The sequence below is a fragment of the Amphiura filiformis genome, chromosome 6 (assembly GCF_039555335.1).
Source record: "Amphiura filiformis chromosome 6, Afil_fr2py, whole genome shotgun sequence".
In the NCBI taxonomy this organism is placed as follows: Eukaryota; Metazoa; Echinodermata; class Ophiuroidea; order Amphilepidida; family Amphiuridae; genus Amphiura; species Amphiura filiformis.
Window position 1 is genome coordinate 60764806 of NC_092633.1, and position 12005 is coordinate 60776810.

Below are 12005 nucleotides of genomic sequence, written 5' to 3' on the forward strand. Positions count from 1 at the left end.
ATTCCAAATGTTTCATATGAAGCCATCGGGATATAATAAACTCAGGCCATTGGGTAACTGGTCTAATATTATTCTTATCAACTGAGAGAATTTGGATAATAATTTTGATAACTACATCCCATCTTTTTAACAACATAAATTTTCTTATAACATACAATGTTTCGAGAATTTATGCTGAGAGAATTCAATTATGCGATCCCTGATACAATGTTTGTCTGTGTGCCAAAAAACTGATTTTGTTAAAGATATAAATATTGAAGCATCTACCACCCTTGTGAAAGAAACCATATCAAATATAAAACATTGCTTGTGGTACATTTGTGGACCTTCTAATAGCACAAACTTTAACGCTTACTAAAATCATTTTGCACCTAACCAACAAGGACATGACCAAGTGTGCAGAATTATGCTGCACACACCCAAGCTCCTTTGAAATACACAAGTATTTTTTTATAGACATAAGATTATCTGGATATAGGATTATCTTTGAGAAGGTATTACAATTATAGGGCCACATTTGAATAGTGAGGAAGGTGTTTTATGGATGACCACTGGCTATTCCATACACCCACTATGGAAGACATGGCCTTAATCTTCCACACAGGGGGTATATATTTCAAATGGAATCACCAATTCAGGTAACCCACTTGAAATTCACACTCCCTGTGAGGGAGATTAAGGTCATGGCTTCTATAGGAGATGTATGGATTTCAACAGGAATAGCAACTTTTAGCTTATACTTCAGGAGTTGAACTCCAAAATATGATAGTCAGTCATTAAGTGCTGCCAGTGCAGAACTAGTTCACATTATACTAAAATCATACTAACCCTAACCCTTGGCACAAACACTGAACCAACTCATTTATTGAACCCTAGGTCATAAAATTATTATCTACAAAGGGGCAGCGTTTACTCTCTCTGGAAGTTGGGTGTACCCGATGAAGCATTTTGTTCCAAATTGGCCCAATTTTGACTCAAATATTAATCAAATTATATAATACACAGTTACAAATTTGTGTGTGCCAAATCTAATTTGCAAAGTTTTTACCGGCCCGAGTTTTTCGATCCTAGCAAATGCCAATGCAAAAATCTAATTTGCACTGGACCAAAATTGCAATGTATGACCTCTGAGTAAACACTGCTAAGGGGGTCCATTTCAGTGACCTGGAACTGGGTGGGTGATACATGGTGTGGTGGGGTGATGGGGCATGGTAGGGTGTGGTGGGGCATGGTAGGGTGTGGTGGGGTATAGCACTAAGCAGGTGACCAGCAACAGCAAATTTCATCAATGAACATCCATTTACTTTGGTGGTATTACCACCTGTTATCTTGAAGGTAAGCACCACCTCTCACTTCATTCTATTGTACACTAGTAAGCTCAATACAGGGTGGTATTGGTTGTTTTTTGCTTCAATTTTGAACAAAAATGTAAACTGCCTCAAGTCTGAATACTTCCACTGATGCCCACAAGAACGTAAAATGAAAATATAACATTATGTGCACCAATTTATGGGCTCTGACTTTTCTTATAATTTTATCAGTCATATTTTATACCCAAAACTTTATTTAACCAAGACATAGTTGTGTACAATCTTTCTTTTCCAAAGTTTGGCATTTACCTTGATATTTACATAATTTTTTTTATATGTTTTCCTTTTTTTCAATATTGGAAGAATTTAAAGTAATTGAAAGTGAGGTATATTTAAACAAATAACTAAGACTTAAATGGTTTACTGCTATACTACCCTATGCTACTCTAAAGGACATGATTAAGCAGTTTCAATAAAACAAAACCTAGCTAATTATCGCCAACTAGGTTGTAACAGATAACCAACCCCCTAGTTAGGCAAAAAAACAACCAGTGTGTCTCAGAGCTTGAGATAATTTAAAATCCAAATGTAGAATGTGGTCTCCCCCTTGTCAAAATAAGTTGAAATATTTTCATCAATATTAATTATTAATCCCAAAATCATTCCAACAAATACTTTAAAACATAACATATTTCTACCAATAATTTTGTTTAAACAGATTCTGGGAAATATATCTATTGGACAATTTCTCCAAGACAAATAAATGCATACTACAAAGTCAAAATGCCCTGCAGCTCTGAGACGCCCTTTTTTGCCTTATCATTAAGCATAGTGTCTACTCCACTTTTCCAAGAGGGAGAGTAAACACTATTACATTGCTTTTTGTTAAAATCATTTGTAAATCATAGATAAAATATATATTTGTTTTAAAAAGAAAAAGCAGATACCTATTGATAAACTTATAAATATAATGTACCATTTACAACGGGCTATTCTAGTTGAAATCCATACACCCCCTATGGAAGACAAGACCGTAATCTTCCACACAGGGAGTGTAAATTTCAAATGGGGTTACCTGAATAGGTGACCGCATTTGATGTATACAACCCCCTGCATGAGAGATTAAGATCATGTCTTCCATAGGGGTGTATGGATTTTAATTGGAATAGCCTAATAATATGAATTCTTATTCTTTTCATGTATGGGATATTCCAGTTGAAATCCATACACCCCTATTGAAAACATGACCTTAATCTCACACACAGGGAGTGTAAAGTTCAATGGGGTTACCTGAATAGGCATCTCCCTTTAAAGTCTACACTCGCCCCTGTGTGGAAGATTAAGGTTACAATGTCTTCCACAAGGGGTATATGGAATTCAAATGGAATAGTCCAATGAACATTAGATATAAGCTATCTTGCTTTGCAGAAAAAAAAAAACAAGTTACATAATGTTCCCCTAAAAAAAATCCTTTAAACCACTTTTCTTTTTCATATTATCGTACTTCTTACTAGAATAGAAATATTATTATTTATAACATAATTACCCAAACAAAGCATTTTCAACCTTAAACAAGTTAACCATTTTATCATGTTCATTTTGGATGGATCGGGATTCAATACAAGTCCTTTACAATCGAACAAAGGAATTTTTTTATTGATTAAACATATGTACAACAAGTGAACATGACAAGTTAACACAACTGGTGATAACATGTTAACACAACTGGTGATAGGGATAGCCCTAAAACAACTTTACAACAATGTAAATACTACTTTTACAATTTTTTTGTACTTTTACAATTTTTTTTCAATATCATTGTTGTGTCCTTATTTCCCCACACACATAGAATCAGAAGTTACATCTTCTTTTTTAGGCACATAATACATCATTGTTGACCACACACATTACCAAGTACAAGTGATGAACAGGTTACTTTATAATGATACATACTGTAATATTTTTTTATGTTACATATACATATATTGTTGTATTCGTGATCCACATTTTGGCTCACCGAATAGCAAGCAGAAGCCTAGGTGAAATACTAGTCCAGGCACTGATTATCAAAAGATATTATGTACAGAAATATACAAGGTAATCATTTTGTATTTAGTCATTGAAAAATAGAATTTTCTGTATTATTATTATACTCATTTTTATAAGATATAATTTTTTGTATTATGTGAGTAATGTACAAAAATTAATATAGCTATTGAAACTGCCAATTCCATTGCAGATGATGAAAAATGATGCTGCATATTCTAACAAAAACAGAGACATTGTGTTTTACTGGGCTATGCTTTCTGTCTCTAGCCGAGATACCTCAACCTGGGTCTATCCTTCATGTAAGCATACACTAAATTAGCCTATTGTCAACACGTGATTGAGGATTAGACCACTTTATTCTGTAAGCTGTATAATCCTTAGGCTACATATGCTTAAATGAAGGTCAAGCCATAAGCTGACATCCTTTTCGGACAGATTAGGCTCAAACAATCAAGTTGCTCAAAATCTTAACGGAACTGTACATCAAGGTATATATTCCACCATGGTACACAGCCGTTTTCGCCAAACGTTTGTCAAACAATTGCCGAGCACAAACGTTTGTCAAACATTTTAAATGGCGCCTGTAAGCGTTTGGCAAAGCGTTTTGATCGCTAAATGTTTGTCAAACGTTTGGCGAAAGCGGCTATGTACAACAATATCAATGTTCATTCTGCAGCCACACTCCCTTCTATATTAATACAGAAATTAGCACTTTCAATAGCTAATTAGAATAATAATCGCTTTGGTGTTTGCACATTGAAGATCAAACATGCATTTAACTTGCAAGGAATAACTACTCTCCTATTTGGCTTCCAAGAGTCATAGGCAGTTATTAACATTTCTTAGTTCAATAATGGAAGAAAAAGTTATCTCTTTCTTCCATGGGTCAATCTCCCCTCAAGCACTTTTCATCCCATGAGTACTACATGCTGATTGGTTACAAGAAGACTTGTCATCTATTAAGCCAATCAGCAACACGGTAAGAATGATGGTAGGGCTGAAGAGGATTGAGCTATATTTACAACCTGTATTTTAATTGGTCACTCATATGAGTGTATCCCCTAAATTAACCAATCAGAACACTGTAAGGCAGTATAGTTCTCATTATTCATTTGGAATGGTTCTATTTCTAGCAGCCTCTTTTCTGATTCTTTTCAAGACCAGCAACAATTTCATCCTTATTTCTTTTCATAAAAAAATGAACTATAGTAAAAATGAAATTTAAAAAGACATCTGTAAACATAACCAAATAATTAAGCTTTTCATGGTTTGTCTTTAAAGTTTTAAAATAATACAAATAGAAATAAAAAGCAATTATGAAATTGGTAATCATTCAACAATCGTACCATAATTCAAAGACTACACTACACATGATGACGCTTAAGTATAAAGGTCTTAAAGATTTACAACAGTAATAAAAATGAAAAATATCAACAAGGTTTATAGAAAAAGTGTATGAAAAATAATGTAAGTATTACACAAAGGTGAAAAAAGTATACAACCGTATAAATATCTGTTGTATTTTTTAAGTGGAAAAGGTCCCTGCATTGGAATGTTGCTATAGTGAAACTGAATTGGCTAAAGTCACATTGAGATTGGATGTGATGTCAAAATGCACCTTTGTATGCGAGAGAGCATAATATTAGGCTACCTTTACATGCGAGCATCTTTTGCTGCGATTCAGAAAACATTGCGCACGTTTCAAGGCTACACAGTCTAAAAATGATGTCACTACCAATCTTGAGGAGAAACGTTGTAAACATTTGAAATCCACAACCCAAGATTATACAACCGACACTAAGTCTCTCAAATTATTATGCGCTAGTTTGCCCAAGCTTCATAAAAGCCATTTAAATCATAATTTCTTGGGCTTGCATCCTTTATTATTCCAAACAATTTCATTCCAAACATGGCACCAGTGGTGTGGAATGTTCTACCAGATGCTAATGCAGGAACAAATTACATAAAATGCATCTGTGTGTCAAGGCTTTCTATCAGGTTCAGGTATATTTCCAATTGGAATTGAAATAGCATTGGATCTACTACCACATGGGCGTGTGGATTTCAAATGGAGTGGCCTATTATCCTTATTCTAAATGAGTGAATAAGAATTTTGATAACTTTTAATAATTCTTAGGCATTACTGGTATTACACTGGGCTATTCCAGTTGAAATCCATACACCCCCCATGGAAGCCAACCTTAACCTTCCACACAGGAGTGTGAATTTCAAATTGAGTTACCTGAATTGGAGACTCCATTTGAAATCTACACTCCCTGTGTGGGAGATAAAGATCATGTCTTCATTCAAAAGGGGGTGTATGGATCTCAACTGGAATAGCCCATTTTGTCACATATCACAAAATCTCAACTAGGCACTTACATTGCAAAATACAAATTAATTGTACATCAAGTTGTGAGAAATTCAATACATGCATGTTTGATATGAAGAAAAACAAAATATTCCAAAAATACATCTATAGATCAACCATGCATAGTAACACCTAAATCAATAACAAGCTCTACCTGCTTCCTTGCTCACTTCTAATCCATCAATACATTCACTCTCATCACATTTTACATCCAAAACCAATCACGTTTCATCACCAAATTTAGCATCAGAATGAACAATTATTATTGATTGCAAGTTACAATGGCAACTATGTAACTACAAAAGGTTCCATTTTCCCTGTAATCAAGTATGAAAGAGCAGTTGATTAGATTGTGAGGTTTGGTTTTGTGAGGTTTTCATAATTATCATGAGAAAACTGTACATGAATAGCTTCAAGGTAACAAGCTAATGACAGAAACTGATGGATTCAACAACTCCTGTCAGACAAGAGTCATTTGAAAATCACCATCACAATTCTTTCCAAATTTAGTTACCACTGTCGAAGTGGAAATTTTTGCACATTCAATTTGTCACGCTTTGCCAATTTTGATCTTACATTAAGGTGGTACTACACCCCCTGCTAAATTTTGTGACTAATTTTGCATTTTTCTCAAAAAAATAACTGCACACTGGTAACAAAAGTGAGTGTATTATAGGGGCAAGGAATCCAATTACTTCACTGAAATTTCAGTGATTCAAGACAAGTGGTTCATTATGTTAAGAAATGAGGTACATTCTAGAGGTACCTCTTTTCTTATCATAAATAACGTACTGCTGGTCTTGAGTCACTGAAATTCCAGTGTAGTAACTGGATTCCTTGCCCTTATAATATATAAAACTTTTGTTACCAGTATGTTATTATTTTTTGAGAAAAATGCAAACATGGTCACACATTTATCAAGGGGTGTAGTACCACCTTAACCTACACACAAAAGCAATATATTTGCACATTGTTATTTTCACAGTAGCTGCTTGGATGCAAAAAGCACAAACATGAATGTACTGTGTAAATTTCCACATTTTCAGTACATAAATTTCTTATATTTCCACATTTTCAGTACAGAAGTCTCTTATGATATGCCCCGATTGACCGAATTACTGCAGAACGAGGTATATTGATAAACTATTTCATTTTCGCAATATTTCAAGACAAGGTATTTCAAATCTGATCAGCACACATCCAGGTGACAGTTTCCATATTATTTTGAAGCTTGTCATCAACAATTCAACATGATTAAGATATTAACAATACATTTTGCTCAATTTGCACTATGACTACAGAAGACCCAAATTTGCTGCAAACATTAAATTGAATAAATTTCTTTTGCTTTTGCAACACCATATAGTCTACAAGCACATATGCCTCTAAATGAGTGGGTTTTTTCACGAAAGAGACGAAAGGCAGACACCCTTCACAAAAGCATTATCTGGAGTTCAAGCAACTATGATACTGAAACAGGTGGCAGTACAAACATGTAATTTTGTAAGTTTTGTGGAGGGCGCTGCATTTGCCTTTCCTCTCGTTTGTCAAAAACACACCCTTATTTAGAGGCATATAATATGCTTGTAGATGGAATGCTACAATATATTACAAAATAATTCAATTTGGGGACTGCTATTAATTGTGCAAATAAATTGCTGCATGAAAGTTGACTGTTAACCAATTTGGACACAAACACACACCAGTTTTACATTACATTGCAATATCCTTGCCCCTTTTTCTTTAAACATGCACATTGACAAGAACTGCAAAAGGATTATGACAGTGAGTTTAGCCCATGTTTGTGTATAATCCTCATGACACACTTTTACGCATTTTAGTCATGTGAGCACACACAAGTGGATAAAAAATTATCAATCTAGAAGAAAAATATATAATTTTCTCTCTCTCTCCCCTAAATAATAATCCCTGCTTCATGTGATTTCTTTTGTACAATTATCATACATTGCGTACTCCAGCAGATGCTATAGAGTAACTTATATCTGGGAAAAAAAATACATTATTTTCCAACATACAGTGGAAAACATAAAGAGAATAAAATAAAAATCATTTACACAGGATATTTTTTCACAATCCCATCAACAGTCAAAGCAAGGTTACTGAATAAATGCCTGTTCTTTAGTGATCGACGGGTGTTTGGTCGCCCGAAGCGACAACCCCGTTCATTGCGCTCACTTCTTTCACAATATCATCTGATACTTTTGGTCGCTCCTTGCGTTCTCTTGGTTGGCGCTGCGGTAGACCTTTATCCGTACTTTCTTTCACATGTTCAGCCGGTGATGTGTCTCCACCGCTACTTATGCTGCCATTCATAATTGGTTTCTCGTTGCTAGATTTCTCATGATGTACATCCCCATTCACTACCTTAGACTTGATTTCCGTCGTATCTTTAGAATGATCTTCGCCTCTATATGGTTACTCACCACGCCAGCCTCTTTCTCCACCACTTTTGGTCCATTTTGCGTAATGTTTAAGTCTTTGGGCCTATCAGGTTTTTTATTTGAATCAACTACAATGGGTTTTTCATTGTCTTCAACCCTAGGTTTTTCACTGTCTTCAACCTTAGGTTTTTCACTGCCTTCAACCTTAGGTTTTTCACTGTCTTCAACCTTGGGTTTCTCATTGTCTTCAACCTTAGGTTTTTCACTGTCTTCAACCTTGGGTTTTTCACTGTCTTCAACCTTGGGTTTTTCACTGTCTTCAACCTTGGTTTCAGGCTTGGAAGTTGGCATGCCATTAACAACAGGCTCCTCCTGATGGGTGTCTACTTCCTTTTGTTTAGAGTCACTAGAAGACGTAGGTTTGGATTCTATTGTCACTTTTTTAGGCTCACTGGTCTTGGACACCGAGTCTTTGTTAGGAGTGGAAGCAACTTTTTCTACAGGTTTGCTAGTATCGTTTTCTTCACCATCTTTCTCTTGGTTGTGTCGTCTACGGTACTGCTCGCGCCTTCGTGCACTGCGACTTTTCTTTGGGCTACCGTCAGGTGATTCCTCCTCACCCTTACCAGTACTGCTTGAAGAAGATAAACGATCCCGCTCTCGACGACTTGGCCCATCCTGATCTTTGCCGCCGCGATTTGATGGGCCACCACGATTTCTACGTCCCTGTTGGCCGCCTCTTGCTTGGTTGCCCCTTGCTTGTTGTTCCTGACCTTGATTCTTGACGCCTTGATTCTTGGGGCCACGCTGTTCGTTTTTGCCTTCTGGTCGCCCTTGACTTCTACTTCTATCATTACGTGGTCTTCTTGGGCCACCGCGACTCTGCAATGACAGTAACCATATTTGAAAGGTGAGTAACATATCTATAGTAGAAATTTCATTTGAATGAACACAGCTGCCAACAGCGTTTGCATTGTATTTTGAAGTATGCAGCATACGATCACAGTGGCAGTTGTGTTCATTCAAATGACATTTTTACTATTCGCCATAGAAGTGATGTAATAATTGGATTAACTACCATAGCAATAGAGGAATACAATTTTTGAGATTGTCCTGCACTACAAGCAGATTGCACTAATTGACTTTCTTTGACATCTATGGTTCAATGCATAGGTACCGTGTGAATGTTGTAGTGCAGGACGATATATTCAAAATTGTATTCCTCTATTGCTATGGTAGTTAATCCGATTAACAACATATTTTCTATGGCCAATAGGGCTTAGGACAAGAAGGCCCTATCTCAATTAGCTGCATTCTCTATTGTACACATCGAAAAATATGACACCCGGCAGCTATTGCATATGGGGCCCTCTTGCACTAACTCCTCATATAGCAAATTGAACTTAAGGTCTGTTTTAAAAGGAACCATTGCCCCCCCATTGAGCTTAAGATTGCTGGTAAGCACCTTAACCATGTAACTGAGGCCAAGATCCTAGGAGTTCACCTTCAAAATGACCTGAATTCTCGGGTATGCAGCTGTAACATGGCACTCCTCATTAACAACAAATCAAACAATGTCACTTGAACAATTCCAAAGACATGCATGCAGGATCATTTTAGGCTAGAGATTTACCTCTAAGCTGAGGCGGTGCAAGCTTGCAACCGTGAGGGCCTGTCAAATAGAAAACAAGATCATTGTCGACGGTTAGCCTAGGGGCTTCCTGACTTGGACTGTACGATAGATCTCCTTCCTCCATCCAGACAAGGAGCTCATGGTCGCAACCTTCACAAAAATTCAATTGTCAAGTGTGCTGTGGTTTGCGGGTTTATTCCTGTGATTTTTTTATAGCCACATCAACATCTCAATACACCTGCATTGATAAGTCTCATTTTTTTTCTCGCTAACTAATATGCCGGTTTACATATCGACCATGGACAGGGAAAACATCCTATGTGTCTTTGGCCCCTGAACATGTTTCAAGCAAAACCTCATATGTAACCTATTCGCAGCTTTGTTTTAAACATGTTCAAGGGCCTAAGATACATAGAGGTTTTTCCTGCTCATGGGCGATATGCAAATTGGTCATTGCCCAAGGAGATGTGGTCAGCCGTCAGACAACTCCAAACTTACACCACTGCTGGCACAGGGCAGTTGTGATACAGTTTAAAGTGTACTATTGTGGTAGCACATTTATTGGGAACAATATATTATGATAAAGCTCATTATAAATGTGTTCTTACATCCAGTGATCGTTGGAGTCGTGCTGCAAAATGCTCCACCTCGGCTTTCATATCCATATCGGGAGTGGTTGGCGTGGCTGGTACACTGCTATCTATTTGAGAAGTACTACGGCTTAGTGGACCGCTAGGATCCTCACTAACAGATGTGGTACGACTAAATGTGCCACTAGTATCTGATGTGATGGAAGGCCTACGAGTTGCGTAGTTGGTCTTCACTGGAACCACCTCTCCCAAGGACTTGACAGCCTGCAGGTAGTAAAAAGCAATAAGTGTATAATACAAAATGAAGAAGAGAGCAAGAGATTTTCACATGCAAATATGTGACATGTCATGTCAAAAGGAGACACTTTTGGGCAGGAACCTAAATGGAGAAATAGCCAAAAATCTGCCCGGGTGATTTTTTTCACAATTTGGGTTTGTTGCTTGAATTTGTGATGTTATTAATGTTAAAAATATTGTCTGATAGTTTCAGACCGAATATAACTGGTATCTTGTATTTTTGAGACATTTTTCGAAGTAATTCCTGCTCTCAACATTGTCAATAATATTTTTAAAGGTCAATATCTCAATTCCCAATTTTATAATACCATAACTTACGAACTCAATATTTTTGCTTAGGAATGTCCGATTTCATTGGGGAAAACGGCGTTGTGGAGCAAAATACCTCTTTATTTAAGATAATGTAAAACCTCAAAATTGATAACCTGCCCAAAAGTGTCTCCTTTTGACATGTCAAATCACATATGACCAAATCAAGTTATTGTTGCTATATTTAATTCCCAGATAAAGGTGTATGTGTCGATGCATATGTGCACAGTTCATAAAAGCTCCAACCTTAGAGCCTGTGATTGGTTTTATTTTTGCCCATGGTTTATGAAATGCTTGTGAATGTACTAGCTGTACATGTTGTGTATAAAATTAAATATAGCAACTGCCAACTACAGTGTAGCCAGTTGTTGCCTATCTTCAATATTGGCAATATGATGTTCTTTGTCTAGCGTCATTTCATCAAAAGCACAGTGCAATTCATTGTACTCTCGATTCCAGAAAAATAAAGAGAAGAAAACTTCCAAATTTACACAAAAAACTGATACAAAATGACAGCCCAGTGGAGGAGACATAATTTGTCTTCCTGAAATTAAAGATTGTCTGCGAGTTGGCTGGTTTTGACAAACAAAAAATATTTTTATATGCCAACATGATTACACATTTTTAGTACACCAGACTGAAGAAATTGGGCTATTCCAGTTGAAATCCATACACCCCCTATAAAAGACATGACTTTAATCTTCTACACAGGGAGTGTGCATTTCTAATGGTTTACCTGAAGGGGTGACTCCATTTGAAATCTACATCTACTGTGTGAGAGAGATATCTTCCATAGAGGGAGTGTGTATTTCAACTGGAACAGCCCATTTTGTTCACATCTTAATTTACAACTGTCATAAGAATCCCTCCAGCAAGCAAGCAAGCTACATGGTAACCTACAAATCCATACAACACATATTAAGACTAGGAGACAAGTACTTCCTTCCTTTTCTTATTCTGTCTTGCTATTTTAACTTCATGTACGATTCTAAATATAACTCTATGGCTGGGTAAACCAGACACATCTTGATGTAGATGACATGT

General features: G+C 36.4%; 1 protein-coding gene across 1 annotated transcript in view; it reads right to left on the minus strand.

Annotated features, from left to right (window-relative positions):
- Nucleotides 1–7976: 7976 nt before the first annotated feature.
- Nucleotides 7977–12005, minus strand: part of LOC140155756 (uncharacterized) — an 84618-nt gene continuing 80589 nt past the window's right edge. Inside the window, 2 exon segments of the mRNA XM_072178711.1 lie at nucleotides 7977–9014; nucleotides 10374–10619. Coding sequence (XP_072034812.1) covers nucleotides 8112–9014; nucleotides 10374–10619 — 1149 coding nt within the window. The 3' untranslated portion in view covers nucleotides 7977–8111.